The sequence below is a fragment of the Tinamus guttatus genome, unplaced genomic scaffold (assembly GCF_059628265.1).
Source record: "Tinamus guttatus ecotype Peru unplaced genomic scaffold, ASM5962826v1 Tinamus_guttatus_pri_ptg000223l, whole genome shotgun sequence".
NCBI classification, from domain to species: Eukaryota; Metazoa; Chordata; class Aves; order Tinamiformes; family Tinamidae; genus Tinamus; species Tinamus guttatus.
In genome coordinates, this window is record NW_028288757.1 from 756,378 (window position 1) to 776,871 (window position 20,494).

At 58.9% G+C, this 20,494-nt stretch overlaps 3 protein-coding genes across 5 annotated transcripts in view; all 3 read right to left on the bottom strand.

Moving 5' to 3' along the window:
• Window positions 1-594: 594 nt before the first annotated feature.
• Window positions 595-4,016, bottom strand: CRYBB2 (crystallin beta B2). Of its 2 annotated transcripts, none has more exons than XM_010217635.2 (5): window positions 3,963-4,016; window positions 3,121-3,239; window positions 1,829-1,961; window positions 1,102-1,244; window positions 595-771 (listed from the first exon to the last, which is right to left on the bottom strand). In XM_010217635.2, the coding sequence occupies exons 1-5, from the start codon at window positions 4,014-4,016 to the stop codon at window positions 603-605; spliced, it is 618 nt and encodes a 205-aa protein (XP_010215937.2). In that variant the 3' UTR covers window positions 595-602. The 2 variants fall into 2 exon arrangements, with proteins under 2 accessions (XP_010215937.2, XP_088381281.1); XM_088525155.1 differs by having other exon boundaries at window positions 1,787-1,961.
• Window positions 4,017-6,708: 2,692 nt separating this feature from the next.
• Window positions 6,709-8,541, bottom strand: CRYBB3 (crystallin beta B3). 2 transcript variants are annotated; one of them, XM_088525154.1, is made up of 5 exons: window positions 8,462-8,539; window positions 7,379-7,497; window positions 7,177-7,309; window positions 6,959-7,101; window positions 6,709-6,875 (listed from the first exon to the last, which is right to left on the bottom strand). In XM_088525154.1, exons 1-5 carry the CDS (start codon window positions 8,534-8,536, stop codon window positions 6,710-6,712), a joined length of 636 nt encoding a protein of 211 aa, XP_088381280.1. In that variant the 5' UTR covers window positions 8,537-8,539; the 3' UTR covers window position 6,709. The 2 variants fall into 2 exon arrangements, with proteins under 2 accessions (XP_088381280.1, XP_088381279.1); XM_088525153.1 differs by having other exon boundaries at window positions 6,959-7,309; window positions 8,462-8,541.
• A 5,572-nt stretch (window positions 8,542-14,113) lies between these two features.
• Window positions 14,114-20,494, bottom strand: part of KIAA1671 (KIAA1671 ortholog) — a 42,411-nt gene continuing 36,030 nt past the window's right edge. Inside the window, exons 7-12 of the mRNA XM_088525052.1 lie at window positions 18,519-18,774; window positions 17,102-17,273; window positions 15,597-15,724; window positions 15,071-15,198; window positions 14,869-14,950; window positions 14,114-14,247 (exon numbers count right to left, since the gene is read on the bottom strand). Coding sequence (XP_088381178.1) covers window positions 14,872-14,950; window positions 15,071-15,198; window positions 15,597-15,724; window positions 17,102-17,273; window positions 18,519-18,774 — 763 coding nt within the window. The 3' untranslated portion in view covers window positions 14,114-14,247; window positions 14,869-14,871. The remainder of the gene's footprint in view (window positions 14,248-14,868; window positions 14,951-15,070; window positions 15,199-15,596; window positions 15,725-17,101; window positions 17,274-18,518; window positions 18,775-20,494) is intronic.

A 20,494-nucleotide genomic window follows, 5' to 3' on the forward strand; every position in this document is an offset into this window, starting at 1 on the left:
CAAGTTTGTCAGGCAGCACGGCAGGCTGGGGCCGTCTCTGACGGCTCCCCAAGCAACATCAGGCCTGGCAGCAAGACACAGGGCTGGAGAGGAGGCGTCTTCCTCCCGCAGCCACCCTGGGCGCGAGTGCCGCTGTCGGGCCCCGCTCCCTTGGGAACAGCCTGGCACCGCGGCCGAGGAGGTGACCGGCTCTTGCCCTTCCTGTGGAGCTCGGCCGCCCGCTCGCTCCACGGGGAGAAGCTCTTTGCACGGCGGTTTCGTATTCTATCCGTGGTGACACCGCAATGGGGCTGGCTGTTTTGCTGCATGGGCAGCGGGGCCAGCACACGCAGGGGTACCCTGCTCTGCCACGCGCTCATGCCAGCGGGTCGGGGAGGCTGCTGGCCGCCTTTCCCTGCTAGCACTGACCCTGCTGCCTCTGCCCTCCTCCCCGTCCCCGCGGGGAAGAAAGGGGCCGGAAGAGAGTCTGAAACTCAAAGCTTTATTCAGTTGCGTCAGCGGCAGCGTTAATCACACGGTGGGAGCGCGGGGCCTTTGGAAAAGAGCGGCGGGTCATGGGAAAGCTGGCTGGGGCTCCCTGGCTCCGCGGGGCCGGCCGGGCTCTAGTTGATGGGGTGGTAGGCACCGCGCTGATGCCACTGCATGTCCCGGATGCGCCTCACCGACTGGATCTGGGGGTGCTGGGCACCGAACTCTGAGCTGTCTTTGTAATCCCCCTTCTCAAACAGGTACTGGTAGCCTCTGTAGCCTGGGTACTGGTAGCCCACCCACCTGCCAAGGCAAGAACAGCAGCGTTGGACACCGAAGGGCACCGCGCAGCAGAGAAATCCCTGCCAAGCTGAGCCGGGGCCCCAAAGAGCCAGCAAAGCGCGGCAGGGCCACCCGCATGGGCCCTGCAATCCCGGGGGAGATATCCGCATTCCTGCTCCAGCTGGGCAGCCTGCCCCGGAGCAGCGATGCTGCCGCAGGGACCCCGGTGCCGAGCGCGGGCGTTCTCCGCAGAGCGGTGCTTGCACCCCGGGGCTTCTCACCACCGCAGCAGGGAGCAGACGCCTTGCCCAGGCCCCAGCGCACAGGGCAGACCCAACCCCGGGCGCTTACGTTCCACTTTGCACCCGCACGGACGATACTTTCTCCTGGTAGCCATGAGCATGGAAACTGGGCACATCATCATCTATTATTTCAATTTTCTTGCCGGTGAAACCAGGGTTTTCATACAGAACAATCTTGTGCTCCTGGCTGTCCTGCAGAGGGGAGAGCACAAAGAGGGCAGGGGGTTGGTGGTTGCAATGCCCCGGGGCTGCGCAGAGGGGAGGCAAAGCACTTTACAGCAAGCCTAAGATTATGGGGAAACTGAGGCGGGGGACTGGACCCAGAGCGGGCCCGGCAGGCGGCACCGCTCGCAGCGGCCCTCGCTGCACCCTGCTTCCTTCGAGCCGCGAGGCCTGGCCGTGCGCACGGGTACTGCAGGCACCGCTCCACTTACCAACAACCATCCTCTGCCGCCGGCTTCTCCTCACACCGCCCGCCGGCCCTGCGCTTCCCTCCAAACCTACACCCAGACACTGCTCCCCGGCCTAGGCGCTGCCCCGTGCCTTCCCCGGCGGGCCCGGGCTCCTGGCCCCGTGGCACACGCTGACGGAGACCTGTGCCCGCGGCTGCGCCCTGGAGGAGACTGGCAGCGGGGCAAGGAGAACTCCAAAAACGGTGCAAAGGAGTGGGTGCTCCCGCACCTGTGAGGCTAGGGAAGGTTGGGGAAGGCTGGGGAAGACTTCTCATTGCAGACCTTGGCCTGACGGGTGGGTAGAGGCTGTCTGGGTGCTCTCACCACTTTGATGGGTCTCAGGGAAGTGATGCTGTCGCTTCTCCGGCTGTTGGTCCAGGAATCCCAGCGGGGGTACTCCCCCTTCTCAAACACAAACTGCTCTCCTTTGCAGCTTGCCTGCTCATAGCCCACCCAGCTGGAACAGAACAGAGGCTGAACTTCAGACGGGGGCAGCAGAGCAGAGCGCAGCACCCGCGCACCGGGCGTCCCGGCGCGGGGACGGGGAGCCCCTCTCCACCGGCCCCGCGATGGCGCCTTCCTGGCAGCCCTCTGCTCTCACGCAAAGTGAAAATGCGGGTTGGGGTGGCCCTGGCACAGGGACAGAGGGGTGCCAGGGTGAGAGCAGCAGCTCTACCCACGCGGCGGTGCCGCGTTGGCAGTTGCACGTCAGCGAGGACGGCGCGGGAGCGCATGTGTCCTCACCCCCGGGCCTGCATGGGCGCTGTGCTCCTGCCCGCGCCGCCCTGCCGCGACTCCCCTGCTTCCCCGGCCAGGAGGGTGCACGGGGACGGAACCAGCTCTGGGGTCTTGGAACGGTTTTAAGGGAATTCCTTGCTGCACAGAGCTACCCACGGCGGCTGCTGCTGGGCAGCAAATCCCCTTAGTGCCAGCACATACCGAGGGGCCAAGAGATACGAGGAAAAGGCGGCGATGCCGGCAGGGATGTGCACGGAGCGGCGGGAGCTGCCCGTGCCTGTCCCTGCTCCGGAATGGAAGGGAATCAGGCCGGGGCGGGGGGAGACGCTCGGCGGTGCCATCGGTGCAGAGCCGCCGCGGAGCGGGCGGTGGGAGCAACGCGCGGCTCCCGCTGCAGCGCGGGAGGGCCTGGATGCGGCCGGCTCCGCTTCCGAGCTGCGCCCGGCGTCACCGTCACGGCAGGGAGCAGCCGGGAGGGCCGAACGCCAGGACAGGGGCTGTATGAGCTAGGGCTGCCCGGCGCGAGGGGAGGTGCAGGGCCCCGTGTGTGACCGCTGGGCACAGAGCGAGGGAGACAGGAGCCGTGCGGGGGGTGGATGGGGCGGCCCCGGCGCAGAGCAACGGCCCCGGCGCCGCCGCGGGGAGGAAGCCAGACACGGAGCGGAGACCCAGCCGCCTCCGGCCTCCGAACAGCCGGGCTCAACACCTGCAAGGCGAGCGCGTCCCCCGTGCCCGTGCCAGGCAGGGACGCGGCCGGTGCCCCAAGCAGGGACCAGGGCTGCACTGGGGTTCCAGCAAACCCCGTGTGCCTGGGGAGCGGGGCAGGTCCCCAGGGCAGCGCCCCAGGGCTCCCTTTCCTCCCCCGTGCCGATACATACGGTCCCGCGTGCACCAGGATGGAGCCCACTTTCTCCACGCCGGCTTCCTTCAGGTTGGGGCAGGCTCCGTTGAGCTCATGGCAGCGGCCTTGGAAATTCTCCTGCTCGAAGATGGCGATCTGCAACGCAGGAGAGACCGGAGAGCGGCAGCGTGTTGGCTTCCCCAAAGGCAGAGCCAAAGAAAAGCAGCTTCGTGACCGTGACCCCGCAGGGGACCCACAGCAGATGGGCAACGTACGCTATGCCCGCTGTGGGCACCCCTTGCCACGTGCTGCCACCAGCCCACGGTCCTGCCTGGCTTTGGGGTCCCCCTGGCTGGGGACACATGCCAGGAGCTGCCCCAGCAAAGCCCGGGTTGGAAACGCGGCCGCAGAGCTCGGCTGTGCCCAGCGGGGCGGCGGGATGAGCGGGGCCCTGGCCGTGCTCCGGAGGTGCCCGTGCATCCCCCGGGGGCGGCCGTGCGGGCTCGGCACGGGCTGCGCGGCGCAGCGCGCGCGGGAGCCAACACGACGTGTCCGTGCGGGCCAGGAGCGCAACGAGGGTGCCGGGACGCAGCCGCCCCCAGCAGGAAGGGCAGAGCCCTGCGGGGCGGCAGCAGTGGGGGAAGCAGCGCGGGCGGCCCTGCCTCGCTGCCCCGTCCGCGCGGCTTCCTCCCAACCCCCTGGGGCGCAGAGACCCTTGGAGCAGGGCAGCATCTGCACCAAGGTCGTGGAAAAGCTCCCAGGGCAGAGCCGGCAAAATCCTACGAATCGCCGCCCTGAGGCTGCTGCTCGTGCCCGGAGCCCTTCCCTCCGCGGGAGCCGCTCCGGGAGGCCGCGGCCGCCGCGCAGGGCCCCGCTCACCTTGGAGCTGGCTGGCTGCTGCTTGGAGGCCGGCATCTGGTGCTCGGAAGCCATGGTCGGCGGCGGCGCTCGTCCTCTGCGGGGAAACGGTCAGCGCTGCCCTCGGGGCGGCAGCCGGCCCCGCTCCGCGCACCCCCTGCGGCACGCGGGACACCCCCGCTCCGGCCCCGCGGCCGGCGCCTCGCGGTCCCTCCCCGCCGCGCGGAGCGGTTCAGCCGGCCCTGTGTGGGGACGGGGACGCTGGCCAGGGCACAAGGGGCACGGGGATTTGGGCTAACGCGGGGTGCTGCAGTCAGCTGCACCACCACACGGCACAGCGGGCACACGGGCCCCTCGCACCGGGCCCGTGCGCTGAGAGGCAGCGTGGGAGCACCCTGAATTCGGGCCCTTCTCCCCGGTGCCAGCGGTGTGCGGAGCCTGCCCGGGGCGTGCGGGCACGGCCGGGGCTGCAGCGAGCGGCGCCGGCGGCTCCGCGCACAGACGGCCCCGGCGAGCGCGGCCGAGAGCGACCGCCGCGCAGCCCCGACCCACCCTGTGTGTGCTACGGGTGGGAGCTACTCGGCTCCGGGCTGGAGTGGGAACAAAAACCAAAAAAAAAGGACAATAAATAGAAAATTCTTACCAGTAATACCAGTACCCGCTTGAGCCAGTGAAGAGCTGGGGCCGAGAGGTGGAATTTATACTGCGCTGCAGAAGAACGGAGCCAAAACTATTTACAAAATAGTTAACGCATGATTCGAAGCGAGAATGCTGGATTAGAAGTCAATGCAAACGGAGGTCAGCTGATGCGCAGCAGCCATTGTCTCCCCAACACCAAGGCCGGGAATTATTTCATTAGCTTTCACATTCGCGCTGCCCGCTTTGTTGGGTTTGTTGGCAAGGAGATTTGGAGTTTGCAAGCATCAGCCGAATGCATGCCAAGACCCGGACCATCTCTTTCAAACAAAGCAGCAGCCAGCCCTGCTTCAGGATTTTTGGAGCCAAAGACTTTATCCCTCTGACAAACCGCCGGCCTGCCCCACAGCTAGACGCACAAAAAATTGCTGAAGTTGGCTGTTTTTGCGCACATCAAAACTGGCGCTTCCAAATACCTGGGAAGTGTCTGCTCGCAGCGCTCTCCTCCTCCCGCAGGAAGAGCAGCCGCACGCGCGGAGCCCCGCGAGGCGCCGGGCGCTGCCAAGGGTGCAGGGAGGCAGCACGGAGCAGGGCCGGGTGCCCGGCCGGCTCCGCTCTCCGTCCGGCAGCTCCGGACCGGGCCTGGGCGCCCTGGTGGGGCTGTTGGTTCTGTGAGCGGCCGCGGGAAGGAGCCGCACGGGGCGGCCAGGGCCGAGGTCAACAGCGGCGGGTCTGGCTGCTGGCCCCGGGGCTGGCGGGCGCCGCGGGGCCAGCGCTGGCCCTTGTTGCAGGCGCCCGCGGGGGCTTCTCTGCAGCCGCCTCCCTGCCCCGGCGGCACCGCGAGGCGCCGGCCCCGCCGCGCACACGGCGTCCCGCAGCCCCGGTGCTCGCGGCTGCCGCCCACGGGGTGCGTTTGCTCCCGCCCGGCACTGCGGGTTTCCCTGGGGGCCGCAGGTCCCCCCAGTGTCACACAGCCCCCCTGCTGCAACCCGGCCCCTCGTGCCCTCCGGGATGGTGCAGCGGCCGCGCGGCACGAGCCGCCCGCGAGCGCTCCCACCGCCTCGGCCAGCCCGGCCCGCGCCAGGACCCTGGCATGGGGGTCCTGGTAGTCACCCCCCACCCCAGCAAGTGAGCACGGGGGTCCTGGTAGTCACCGCACCTCTAGCAAGTGAGCGTGGGGGCCGCGTGGCTCAAGAGCAAAACATTTTCTACACTCGACTCCTGCTCCCTTGGCAGCTTTGCTGTGCGAGCAGGACCTGCAGGGGCTCCCTGCCACGGCGGCAGCGGGACCGCGTCCCGCGATGCCCCCGGCTGCAGCAGCCACAGGCTCGGGGGGGGCCGACATGGGTACCGTGCCCACGGACATCGGGCCTCGCACCTCCCTTGTGGCGGCCAAGGCGGCGCTGGGCCGAGTCTCTGCGAGAGCTGCCCCAAGCACCGCGACTGCAACCGCGACGGCTGCCCCAGCGCGGAGAGCAAAAGCGGCCGCGCGCGGGGAGTGACCCAGGGCCCCGGGGAAGGTGTTTCGGAGCACGTAGCTCCCCGCAGGGCTGCGCCGCCTGCACCAAGGGCGCTGTGGGCGCCGTTCCGCACCGGAGCAGCCCTGCTGCCAATGCCAAGCTGCTCGTGCAGCCGGGGCTGCAGGGTGGGAGGACACCCCGGGGGCCCTTGCAGCCCGTGCGCCCTCCCGGGGCTCTGCCCTGGCCGCGTGGCCATGAGCACGGGCAGCGCCTGGAGAAGGGGGGACGGGGCAGCAGCCCCGCAGCCCGCACGGGGCCGGGGCGGGCGCATGCACAGGGCTGAGGGACGCATGCGCTGCAGGTGCTGCCGCGAGTGTTTGCTCTGCACGGGGACACTGTGCACGGAGGGGGCTCCGCTGCGGCCTCCCCGCAGCCCCTTCCTGCCCCGGTGCCCTGAGCCAGGGGGTTAAACCCGCGTCTGACCCCTGCCCACGTGTCAGCGTGAGACACGGGCAGCCCCGGGGGCTCCGCACACCCGGCACCCCCGGCCCCAGCACACCAAGGCAGCCTCCAGCTCAGAGCTTTATTGAGGTTTTGCACAAAAAGAAAGGCCCGTGTCACGCGCGGGCGCCCGCGCAGGGTCCCGGCGGCGGCGGCTGCCACGGGGCTGGCTCAGCTGTTCTCGAAGGCGCCGCGCTGGTGCCACTGCTGGTCGCGGACGCGGCGCACCGACTGGATCAGCGGCTGGTTGGCGTCCCACTCGTTCCAGTGCCGGTACTCGCCCTTCTCGAAGACGTACTGGCGGCCCCGGTAGCCGGGGTACTCGTAGCCCACCCACCTGCGCCGGACAGAGCGAGCCGTGGGCCCCGCCGGCCCCGCGCGGCAGCAGCGCTGGGGACACCGGGGCAGCGGGGCCCTTACGTTCCGTTGAGGGCCTTGGCGCTGGCCACGCGGTCCTGGAAGCCGTGGGCCCACAGGCTGGGCACGTCGTCGTCCACGATCTCCATCTTGCGCCCGGCGTAGCCCGCGTTCTCAAACAGGTGGATCTTGTGCTCGGGGCTGTCCTGGAGCGGGGCCGGGCGGCGCGTGAGGGTCGGGGCGGCCGCCCGGGCCCCCACGCGACAGGGGCGGCTACTCACAATCTGGAGGGGGCGCAGGGACATGAGGCTGTCGCTGCCGCGGCTGCTGGACCAGGAGTCCCAGCGCGGGTAGTCGCCCTTCTCGAGCACGAACTGCTCCCCGGCGAAGGCCTGCCGCTCGAAGCCCAGCCAGCTGCGGGGACAGGCGCCGTGGGGCGGCTGCGCGCGCGGGCCCCGGCCCCCCGCGCCGCCCCGCACTTACGGGCCCGACTCCACCTGCACGGAGCCGACCTTCTCGAGCGCGCGCTCGGCCACGTTGGGCAGCTCCTCCGTCAGCTCGCACCGCTTGCCCTGGAAGTTCTCCATCTCGTAGAGGGTGATCTGAGCGGCGAGAGGCGGCGTGGCAGCCCCGCGCCCGCGGCTCCCACCCCGACGCTGCTCCTCGGGGCGGCCACGCGCCTGCGGCCACCTCCAGCATCTGACTTGGCAGCCAAGCGCTGGCCAAACACCCTGGCTCGGCGAAGCTGCGGACACGTCGTGGGCATCGGGCCGCACACAACATCCCCCGTTCCGGAGCCGCATCCGCAGGGGCGGCGCCAAGAGGCCCCCAGGGCCCGCTCGCGGCCGTGGTTTCTTCTGAGGACTCCAGCTAGATCCATGAGCTGCTCAGCCCGGCCCGGGGGATGAGCCCGTTCCCCGGAGAGGAGCCGCCCGGCGCGGGGCAGCGCCGGAGAGCGCAGCGCCCGCTGCACGGCCCCGCTTCCCCGCTGCGGGGAGGGCTGCGTCCGCGGCAAAGCCCGGAGCCGATGTCCTGCCCTCCCGCTGTGTCTCGCTGGCGGCTCCCGCACGGCCACGGCGCTGCCTCCGCGTGCGCCCGCACCGCTGCTCCCAGCCCCGCGCGCGAGGGCTGCCGTCCCCGCTGCTCCCAGCCCCGCACGCGAGGGCTCCCGTCCCCGCCGCGACGCCCGCGCAGAGCGGCTCCTCGGCGCCGCCAGCCCCACGGCAGCCTCTTCCCGCCAGGGCACTTCCGTGCTCTGAGCCACAGGCAGCCTCTGCGGTGACTTTATCTCCCGGATTAAACGGCCGCGCAGCTGCACGGCACCGGCTGCCAGGCAAAATCACCGGGAAGCAGCAAACGCCCTGAGAAGCTTCTCCCTCCCGCGCAGCAGCAAATGCCACAGCACAGGCTGCCACGCGCTCAGCCTGGAGGCCGAGGGGCCCAGGACATGAGTGACACAAGTGACACGAGTGACACAAGGGACGGCGGTGCCCGCGGGGCTCAGGGCCGCCCTCGCAGCCGGGCTCCAGCACACGCCGCCCGCGGCCCCGCGCCCGGCCCTGGTACCTTGTAGTTGCCGCCTCGCTCGCCAGCGCCCTCCCCGGTGGCCATCTGCTCGGGGGGGCTCTGCTGCTCCGTCATCGTGCCTGCAAACCCCAAAGGGCAGAGGTTAGCGCGGCACCCTCCCCACGCGACGCGGCCTTGACGCTGCCCAGGGCTTCACACGAAACGGAGGGCGGCCAAGCCCTGGTGGGAGCGCAGAGCAGGAGGCTGCAGTGCTGAATGCAGCTGCTCTGCGGGTTCCCAGGGATTCCTGGGCTGGGAGCAAGCGCATCCTGGCGTCTCCTCCCGCTCTGGGCCCTGCGTCCTCATCCCGGCCCTACGGTGCTGGGGCAGGAGCCTCCGGCTGAGCCAGGCCGCCCTCCGGGGCGCGGATCCCTCTCCAGCCCGCGGCGGCCCCGGGCTGCTCCGAGCGACGCGGCGGGAGACGGCGGCTCCCGGTTCCCATCTCTGCCGCCAGCCCCGGGGCCGCAGCGGGACCAGGGCCCGGCCCCGGCGGCCGCAGCCCCGTTCCGGATCCCCGTGCGGGCAGGGAAGCGCAGCCGGCAGCGCGCGGCCTCCCTCTGCTCTCACCAGGCTACTCGGATGGGATGCGGAGATGTTAAAAAGGGATGGATAAAGAAACTAGAGCCCTTAGAAGTCTTAACGAAAACCCTGCGGTACCACTTCTTGGCAAACATTAGCAAAATCTCCAGTGCGGCAGGAGCCGCGCGGGGGACGCACTCGCTCGGTCTCCTCGCTCGGCCCTCGCAGCCCCTCCGGCGCCGCCGCTGCTCCTGCCCGCGCTGGCCGCGCTCTGCGACGCGCCGGCCGCCCCGGCTATTTATGGGCTGCTTCTGAACAGGGCAGCACATTATTTGGACGCTGATACAGCAGCTGCGTCTACTGAATTCCATCCATGAGATTTCATTTCAATAGCGCCCGCTCGCAGGGTACCATGGAAATGTTTTCAAATTTCTCCCGGCTGTCCCTTAAAAATGTGCCACTCGATTTACAGAAGATTAGCGTCGCAATTCACATCAGCATGTTCACGTTACTTCTTGCCAGGTTCTCTGGAAAACTCTCCCATCAGCAGTTAACGGCAGGGTTGAACCTCAAAACCAAGCACAGCGCAAAGCAAAAAGTTCCCTGCAAAATATTTACAGCTGGTTCGTGCAGTGCACGAGCGGCAGCCCCGGAGCGCGGCCACCGGGCACTTGGTGCTCCGTGCAGGACACGCTTGGGCCTTATTCAATCCTCTTTTCTACCTACGAAGACCCACCACAAGCAGCGGTTGCAGTAATTCATTTTTATTGCAGTTCCTTTTTGTATGTTCATCTTTGAAGTTGAAACTTCTTGGCTGCAAAACAGAAAATAATTTCTATATAAAAGTAGCATTCAAAGGAAAGGGGAATGGATTAATTTGTAACTTTTACCAAACGTGGCTATTTTCAACAGATGAAAAATACAGGATTGTTCCTATCCGTCCTTTCCTCGGCATCATCTCTGCTTGCATTCGGTTTTGCAACGGCTGCGGTGCCCAGGAAGCTTCATTTTCCAAACTTATGGATCTTGCTCGTTGAAAAGGCAATTGCAAAATCATGACCGAAGGGACACTGGTTCTCACTGACTTTTCTTCCTTCCAGAACTCCAATTCCCTCTTGCTGGCAGCCTCTCGGATCCCATGAGAAACACCCAAAACGTACAAAATATTTCTATAGCACAATACATTTGTGTGACCCGCATTTACATGTTCTGTAAGACTATGCAGAACGATATTTAAAAACAAAAAGGTTCTCTATGGGATCGCTGCTTTACGGACAGGCTGGATCCGCTCAGCAGGATTCGTGTGGACGGAGGGAAAGGCGGGAGCCGGCGCACGTGGCCGTCCCTCCTGCTCCGCGCCGCACGAGGAGCGCGGGGCGGCTCCGGTTTGGGATGATGCTCCGGGCTGGGGGCCGTGGTCCCGCTCAACCTCCTCTCCCATTCCCAACAGAACCGATCCCGCTCGGCCCGCGCCGGCCCTGCCGGCTCCGCGCTAACCCCCTTCCTAGGGCCGCAGAACGGGGATGGATCTGGAGACCAGGAACCCCACGATTTCCGGCTCTGCAATTCCTCTGGCTCCAGGTAGCCAAATAAGATCTGTGCCAAAGACACTCCTGCTGCCTCCAAGCAGTAATACTAAGGACAATATTATTGTAGTATCAGTAAGAGGTTTTTTTCCCCCCATAGTTAGTGAAAAAGGTAGAGAAAGAATTTCATTTCGCTGGGCATAGGCTTAAAGGACTGTATAAATATTAATATATTTCTCTTGGAGCTGCTCTGTCTCCCCCCACTATATTTTGGTGCATCAGTGTTCCAAGTCAGACCGATACCAAACCACGGCCCCAGTTTATTCCCTCGGACAGGGCCACATTTCAGGATGTTACACACGTACGTGGGTTATCACCCAACTGCTGCTGCTCCAAACGGAGCAGCCGAGGAGCAGTTTGCATTCATAAATCCCACGTAAAATGCATGCAGCAGTTTTGTCAATATTGTCTGCACGCAAAAGACCAGCGTGAAGCCCCCTGCACAAGCAGAAACCCGGGAGCAGGGAGTCCCGGTGGACACGGTCCAGAAAGGCTCTGGAGTTCAGGGGCTCAAGAGGACAAATGCAGCTTCTTTCCACAGGCAGAGGCAGTCCCAGAGCAGCAGCTGTTGAACGAGTAACTACTAAAACCCAAGGGATACAAACTTCACCAGGGGGAACTTCAAGCAGAAGATGGAAAGAAAGAATTCCGTAGCTGGAGGCTGCAGTAAAACGTAGAAAGGGTGTAAGTGTATTCCAGAAACAAGAAATTAGAGCTGAGGGAGGATTCCTGCCTAGCAAGAGAAAAATGCAGCCAGAAAAGAGCCGTTTCTGAACTCCACACACCAAACGCTGTCAGTGTTAGGAAGGTCTCTGCTGGCTCAGCTTGGGAGAAGCAACAGGAAAGAGAGCAACAAACTCAATACTTCACTACTCCGCATCCCACAGGGAATGCCAGGATCTTGACCGCATGTGCTACTAAACACTGTTCGGATAAGAGTTGAAATTGGCTCTTATGACAGATTCCAATAACTAGTGAAAAAGCAAATCCAAAGAAAATGCTGCAACCAGGAGCTCATTCCCACCTTCTATTATTAACAGCAAATAAAACATGTGGCCACAAAAGAAAAAACTTAACAAGCATTATTTGGAATTAAAATAAAATTGTATAATTTGTATTACAGTATGTTCTATCATTTATGAAGTAATAACATATATATAGTTCTTTTATTACATAGTGAGAACCTGAAGAGAAGGAAATACATATTTAATTCATATACAGGAAGTGATAGAGCAGAAAAAACACTTTCCCATTCAACAACATTCTAAAGATGCTTTTTAATCAGACACTTAAGCATTAACATTTCTCAGTAGTAGGTTAAACTGCTAAATACAGCTAAGTTTCAGTGCATTGTCCAAGCAGACGTGGAAATGCAGATACATTCAAAGGGCTTTGTGGAAAACTAACATTCTTTCCCTCAGTTTCCTCGCACACAGAGCAAATATTGCAATTTAAATAGTTTCTGGCCTTCACTTATTAGACCAAGAAGCATTAAATCCTCCAACTATTGGTAATGAGACACTGTCAACCTGCGGAATTCTAAAATTAAGACTGTGTAAATATTCTTGTAAGCAGGGGAATTTACCTGATTTCTAGACACGTCTTAAAGTAAGTCCCACTTGAGTAATGGTAAGAAAAACAATCTTTATTCCTGTATCACACCTACAAACACTGCTGCTTTAAGCTACCTGAAGTGCATACGCCAGCGTACAGCTGATGCCACGCTCCGAATGCTAACACACATCCCCAAAGGCTTTTCCTAAGACAGTTGCCTTTCCAGCATCGTCTAAAGAGGAGGAACAAAGTACATGAAACATTTTAAAATTAGGAGTAGCTCTTTAATAATGGGATGAGCTGCAATCTAGTGAGTCCATCTCCCGCTGCCCCAGGGAACACGCCACGGAGCGAAGTCCTTGGTGGAATCTTGGTGCCCATCTCTGGATGGCAGCGGGAGAGGCCCTCAAAGGGCTCTAACGTGAGGTGGGACAAGCGGTGAAGGGAGGCTCTTAATGGACAGAAACACTCGCTGTGCCCACGCGGGCGCCGAGCGCGGCCGCGGGGCCCGTGGGGAGCAGTGCCCATGGCCCTGCGTCCTGCCCCACCGCCGCGATTCCCTGGGAGCAGGTGCCGAGGGGAAGGATCCCCCGCTCGGCTGCGGCTTCTCCAAGCCCAGGGGCAGAGCTGGGGCAGCAGCCGGGCCCCGCGGCCGGAGCGGATGCGCCCCGCAAAGCCCGACCCTTGGAGCGCTCCGCACGGACGGGAAAGGCAGCGGGAGCGCCGGCGCTGTGGAGTATCCAGCAGCAGCCTGTGTGCACCCGCCTGCCCCGTGGCCACGACCCGCCTGCTCCGTGGCCACGACGCGGCCACGACCCGCCTGCCCCGTGGCCACGACCCGCGTGCTCCGTGGCCACGACCCGCGTGCTCCGCGGTCCCCGGCCCCGCGTGTCCCCCCTCGCGCTCCAGCCCAGCGCTGACCAATACTGACCTGACCAAACAAGCTCCCCTGGCAGGTTACATCCATAAAGGGCTTCTGAAAAAAGCACTTACGCAGGAAAAGAACAAACTGCCTCGTAAACAGACACCTTTGCTGATATACCACAATCTGCATTCAAAGATATATTAATACATATTTGTGTTATCAGTGATAATCAGAACACCAGTGCTATGGATGAGATCATCTACCCTGCTACTATAACCAAAAGAAGATAGGTAATTCATCTGAGAAACTGAAAAACACGTTTAGCTTATCCTGCAAAACTAGCATAGAAATAAAAACATAAAACTGGTATTTACAGATTAATGAATAAAAATATGAAGTGGGACTATGTGAACTGCTATTAAAGTGACATTCAATAATTAACTGGAACCCTGATATAAGTTTAGCATCCTCCCTCTTCCCTTCCTTTTTTTTTTTTAATAAAAAACAGTATTTACATGTATTTTTCAAGAGAACTGGTTGACATTATTGCTTGATCCTTTTCAGGAAAGACATTCCAATGAAGCAATTATTCCACATGCTGACAAAACACAGAATACCATTTCAAGAATGACAAAAATTAACATTTTGTTCATCTAAAAATTATATTCATCTGCTAGACCAGCAGATCACATGTAAATATAAGCCAATCAAAAATACATTTTACAAAAAATAATCAAGTCTCCTTTTTCAGTATGGCAGTAAACATAATTTGTTCTTTCACTCTCACCTTGCACAAGTTGCATTCTAAATCAGAGCTTACTTTTTTCTTTTTTACAAAAAAGATAAAATTGATTAAAATTGTTGTTTTCATAAGCAAATACAAACCCAGGCGTCCAGTGGACATTCCCACCACAAGTCCCAGCGCCGGGTCCGCACTGCGCACCAGAACGCGGCCGGCGCTCCGCGGCGCTCCCGGATCCCGCGCCGCGATCCCTGCCAGCCCTCCCGGCTCCGCAGGGCTACCTGGGACCTGCTCCTGGTTCCTCCTGGTGGGCTGGAGCGACTCTCCTCCAGGCTGAGCAGACCCAGCTTTGTATTTGACTATGAACGTTAAGCAGCTTTCTCCACAAAACAGGAAGGCACCATGCACATAGCGGTTGAGGCAGGAAGCAAACAGCAGCAACATGACATGTGAAGTTTAGGTTCAGATGAGTTAAGGCTTCTGTTAAACTTCTACATCTTCTCCTAGTTATCATCATTATCTGCAAAGAGAAAACGGAAGCTACTGAAATAACTCAGCGTGAGACGGTTAACGGAACAGACTGAGGGGTGTCTGCAACGGGGAAGTCCCCATCAGTGCAAGTTACTGGTGCTGGGTCATCTTGGTCTCAACTTATTTTGTATTCTAGATGCCCAAGAACTGCCCCAGAGCATTGCTGGAACAGCACAGGCCAAGAGCTTTCCCAGCATTCGCAGTTATTCCACAGCAGGCTCGTTCCTGCTTGATGGAAGCACTGCAGAATGGCAGCACAAATGCACAGAGCACTGTAAAAATCAACTTGCTTGTAGAGCAAATTGAGACAGTACCACCTGGGTGCTCCTTGCCCACGAACACGGCTCTGCCTCCGCCTCCCGCTCCACAGTAACGCTCCACTTCAATGCTTATGCTTAAAAGTTGCAATATTGACACATTCAGGAGAAAATCCATGTTTTGATTATTGCTGTTTACTTAAAAGGTCTGAGTGTTCCTGCACGCCTGCCCACAGCAGCAGCCGCAGCGCGTGTCCCCACAGCCCCCTCGGGTCCCCAAGGGGAAGGACACCCTGCCCCTGTCCTGGCCAGCCCTCACCCCAGGCCCCACGCAGCAGCAGCCCCCGAGGTACCTTTCAAACCTGGTTCTCATAATGGCTCTGCCGCTTCTTTGACTTCAGCTCCTTCAGCCACTGGGGAGACTTTTCTTCCGACCTAAGGTACACAAAGATATTTTTAATCTTGCCTTACGAAAGCTTATTTTGGAAGCAAAAAAAACCAAACCCCTGATTTCCCCTACGGCCTCAGGAAGGCCCCAGGGCCGGCGCCTCTCACCTGTCCTCCCTGTCCCCGCCGGGCAGCGCTCGGCTCCCCGCGGCGCCGGGCGCTTTGGGGGATTTCAACGGCTGGGCAGAACTTATCTCACCACAAGTCTCGGACTCTTGCCTTTTCCGCAACTGGGCCTAAAAAGATTTAAATAATAACAATAACAATGAGAAGTGCTCATTTTTAAACCGGTTTTTTAAACTTTTCTGTGATCAAACAAATCACATTTACAGAAACAAATAACACATGCCTTAAATCAATGAAGAAAACCCTTATAAGCCCATGCAGATCTGAAAACTTATCTACTCTTGCAAAGCTATTTTTCTATCAAATAATTTAATACTTCTGCCCAAGAGTTAAAAAGTGAGAAAGATAACTGCAGGATTTCCCCACACATCATAAAGCGTCACCAGCTCCCCGTGATCAGCCCATCTGCATCGTCATCTTCAACAAAACTCCCTGCACCATTGCCAAGTGGCACCTGCAATTATGGAACCAGTTTAGCTCTGATCTGACATGCTCTGTCAATGGTCACCTTGAGGACAGCGTGGTCCATTCCCGGGAACACCGGCAGCCTCTGAGCCTGGACAGAAGATGATTTCCCAATACGATGAGTTTTTTCTTCTTCATCAGAATCTTCTTGTTGCATAGTTTTCTTCTCTTCTAATAATAAGTTACGTAACAAAAAAGGGCAAAGAGGGGAGAGAAAAAAAGGCAGATTAGTCAGCAAGCTTCGCATCTATACTTTTTGCCCTACATTTCCTGTTCCATTTGAAAATATATTAATAGCAATATTAATACACCCAGCAGTGGACTCAATGGCCCAGTGGAGGTCAGAGGAACAAACATACTAAGTATTCAGCACCAGGGTGATCCCTTGTTCACACAGGTGAAAGCAGCAGGTACCTCAAGGTGTATTGCTGCTTCTAAATTCACCACTTGAGCACAGAGCAAGAGATTCATTCAGACGGGACAAGACCTCCGAAAGTCACCAGGACTTTGACACACAGAGGCCCAGCATCCTGAGCCTGTACGCTAGGTGTTCACACCGGGGACATGCAGCAGCACTGCTGCCTTCGTGTCTTCTGGGTCCTTAGCTGATACCTGCTCTCCAGCTCCCTCTAGCACATTTCTTACCCCCTATAGGTCTTCAGGACTATTCAGATCTGTTAGATCAGCACCAGAGCAGCCACGGCAGGCATACCCACCTCCCTTGCCCTTAATTAGGGCCTGCTGAAGAGATTGGTTTGATCACACCTTCCTCCCTGCATTCATAAGCTACCCAAGCGCTACAAGTACCAGGCAGTGACTTAGTGACACGCACTGAGCCACCCCAGCACTTGGGTGGGCACGGATTTCCATGGCCTTCTGCATCCTAGTGTGTCCTAAAGAACAGGGCAGGCCAGGAGGGAGACCTTCTCCATAGGATGGTTTGAAGGAGGCAAATTATCCTTAACTAGACTCCTTTCTCCTGTAGCACTTATAGGTGGCAGAAAGGAAGAATATCTACGAGGCACCTATGGCATACTAACAATTACAGTTGCTCTCATCAATTACACACAGGTTTATGTATGCAAAGAATACACTAAAGAATGCATCCAAAAAAAAACCACCAGCACAACCTTTTAGAAAAAAGACCACTAAATTATCTTAATGAAGACAGAAAGCACTACCACCAAGCACAACGTGGATAATTGTAACATTAACCATCTCTTATCACACTGAATGGCATCGTTTTTGGCCAAATGGTCGTAACAGTTTCTGAATTAATTTATTTCTCAGTGAAAAGCTTCTCTTACATCAACTGCCAGGAGGTAAAGGAGGCTGATGGAGCCCTCCTCCACCTGCGCTGCCGTAGCTCTGCCTGGCGGGGCTCTCCCAAATCCCAGGGCTCTAAGGGACAGAGAAGAGGACGACTCCATTCAAAGGATGACCCAGCAGTGGGAAAGGAAAGCTGGTCTCAGGCCTTGTCACACTCGGAAATTCCTGCCCTCCCCACCAACTGATTATGGTTAATTATTTAAGGTAGTTCACAGATACCTGTGGAATCTTTAAACATCCAGGAACTGTCTGGATCTTCCAAAGAAAACCTGTTCTCAAACTCTGACCCTCTGCTTCTTCGAAGAGAGTGCGAAAGCGGGGCCCGATGGCGCCTCTTTTTGCTGAGCTGTGCACGAGTTTTCAGCGCGCTGGAGTCTAGGACAGTGGTTTGCTATAAAAGAAAAGATAAAGTAAAATAAACTTACTTTCAACCAGACTGAAAATACTCAATTCCTCCATAATGATTTCACAACGTACTCTCAAGCCTTCACCCACTTAGCTTAATCAAAAATATATTTGCCTCATTATCATTCTTGTGGCTACTTTAAAGCCGTATTAAACAGAATGTAGGATGAGGATACGCTGCGCAGTGACTAACTGGGTACAGCAAACTCCCTTGGCTGCAGATGCCTGATCTGCAAGATTTGTTTTCATTAATAAAATAACTGAACTGCAGTAAAATAGGACGTTGGTTCCTACTCAGCTTGCGAATCTAGGCCACGCTGGCTCATGAAGGCTCCAGTCCCTGCAGCAGCTCTTCCCAACGGCCCACGCAGGAGGCGGATGCAGTTTTAGTTCCTTCTGCACCAGGACCCGGCTGCCCCTGGCACAAACCTGCTGTGTCCTTCCACGCCGCCCGGCGCGGCCTGTTCACCCGTTCCCAAGGATCCGGCTGTGGATCCAGCACCTTCGCAGCAGCGGAAACTGCCGCTCGGTTGGGAAGCTCACGCTTATCCAACCCTGCTCGTTAGGCACCATGCAGAGAACGGGCACCCACGCTTCCTCGGGGACAAGCGTCACCCCCTGGGCGCTGCACACGAAAACCTGCGTGTGCCAAGAACACTAACCCACACTGAACGGAGAGGCCAGAAATTACAGCTCCCACACTATCTACAAGATTCTTATTATGGAAAATCTTTAAAATACGATTTTAAGCCATTACAGAAAGACACTTCCTCACTTCCTTCAAATAAGAAAAATTACTGCTAAAGCCCTTTATAGCTTTAAATCAGCACTTTCATAGCACAGCAAACACTAGCTATTTGTGTCATTTAATTATGTAGCTTTTGCAATGTTCATGGAACCATTTAACGCTTCTGTTGTAGCTCACTGAGGAGCAGAGGGAGAAACAGCAACTTTCCAGCCACTGGCAGGCATTATTCAAAGCCAGTAACCCTTCGGAATGCTAGAGAGTCCCACCAACCTGAGTATCACAGGAATTACCAGAACTTGGTAGCTTTGATCTAAAAGTTTTCATCGGAAATGAACTCAGCTGGAAATATTCAATGTGACAAAGAGAAGGCCGGGAAAGGCTGGGTGCCAAGTTCACGGGCAGCTCGGCACAGCAGAGGTTAGTGCTGCTAACAGCGTGGGTAAGACACAAAGAGAACAACTCCTCCCCGTTATGAAGACTCACATCGATGAAGGAGAAGTCAGTGGTCTTTTCCTCGGGGTAGGAGTCTCCGGGAGGAGGTAAATCAGTCCCATCCATGGAGTCCATGTCAGTGCTGGAACGGTCCAAGCTCGTGCTCCTTTGGTCTCTTGCAGAATCATGGCGATCAAGCAGGGAGGCAGGTTCCGTTTGGGAGGACAGAGAGGACGGCTGGCTGCTTGGTGGCTGCTTTCGCGATGAAGTGACATTGTTTTCCGAGGACGGGGACTCGCCTGCGAAACTGCAAGTTAAGAAAGAGGCCTGTGAGGTTTCAGGGCGAGCAGTCCCCGCGGGGAGCTCTGGATCGCGCAGGTCAGCGGCCAGGGGCCATCCCGCGCGCTGGGGCACCGGCCCGGGACACCGTGGCAGGGCCTCGCGCGCCACGGCGGCGCTGACGGTGCAGAGCAGCGAGCGGGGCGGGAGGGCAGCGTGGCCGAAGGCAGCAGCGACGACGGCGTTGGCGGGAATAAACAGGAGCTGGGCTAGAAGCAGCAGAGGCATCTGGGGAGGTACCAGCTGCAAGTCAAAAACGAGCGTTAGGAAGGGTCCTCGGCTGCAGCACAGCACAGTACGCGGTGCTCTACGCAGGCACGAGCGCTCGGGAGCTGCCAGTGACCCCCCTTCACGTTATGGAACGCCTTCAGCAGCACAGAAGATTGAGACGTTTTGAGATTTGTGATTTTCAATAGAGATTGGGTTAAAAATGGCATCCCATATGTCCTGACAGACCAAGTGTCTGCACTGATGCTGTCCTGAAATTAAAGGTCGTTTCCCTTCAGCTGTATTAGGTTTTGTTTCTCTTATTACCACTAGTTTAAGTCCTTAAGAGAGAAGCAGCAGAAGCAATGGGAACCTAGTGAACTGTAACTGCCAAGGGGGGAAAGAGGAGAGGGAACATTAGCAGGCTAATCGGATTAGGAGGATCGGATGCTATTTGGAAATTTAGCAATTTGAAGCAGCAACTTGATGCCATGGCAGTTTTGGAGGCTCATCAAGCCACTCTCCTGGGGTTGGTGCCATGTTCTGCACAGGCTGCAGCCTGGGCTCTCCTGAAGCTGGGGAAAATTAATGGGAGGAAAGGGGATTGGAAAGGGGAGGGAAGAGGGATGGGGAGAGGATTGGCAGAAATCCATGGGAAAGGCTGAGCCAAGGACTCCAAAAGCTCACGGGGACAAATCCCCTCCGTCGTTTCCCATCACCCTGCCCATGGGGTAGCAGCTGTATCTCGGAAGGAACCTACAAGGGGACAGCAGCCTCCAGAGCGGCCGTGTCCCTCGTCACTCTGCGGCCTGTCCCGCTCCTGGGCGGCGGCGTCTTCCACGGCACAACCAAGACACGGGCAGCAGGTGGCACCAAACCCCAGCGCTGCCGCCAGCCGCGACGCGGGCGGCCCCCGCTGCGCCGCCAGGGAGGCGGCCGGGTGGGGAGGCAGCCCCGAGGGGAGGCCACCGGGACCGCCCGGGACGGGGAGGCCGCCGGGACAAGGAGGCCACTGGGACAAGGAGGCCACCGGGACGGCCCGCGACGGGGAGGCCGTGGGGATGAGGAGGCCGCCGGGACGGCCCGGGACGGGGAGGCCGTGGGGATGGGGAGGCCACCGGGACAGCCCAGGATAGGGAGGCAGCCCAGAGGGGAGGCCGCCGGGACAAGGAGGCCACCGGGAGTGTCCGGGACGGGGAGGCTCCTGGCATGCACCCCAACACCTGCCTGCTCACTGGACCCTTCTAAAACACAATGATTGAAATGTATCTACATACATATTATTTATATACGAAAATACGGTGTGAATTAATAGGTAATATGCACATGTGAACACATGGCCTTTGGAGGCCTCCTCCCTCGTGGCCCCACGGCAATTAGGCATGGGCGCTAATGAGCTCCAGGGGGAGGCTTGGGCTGCTCTTTTTCACTTGCAATGATGTTTGGTATCTGCAACGTGAGACTTCAGATCCACCAGAAAT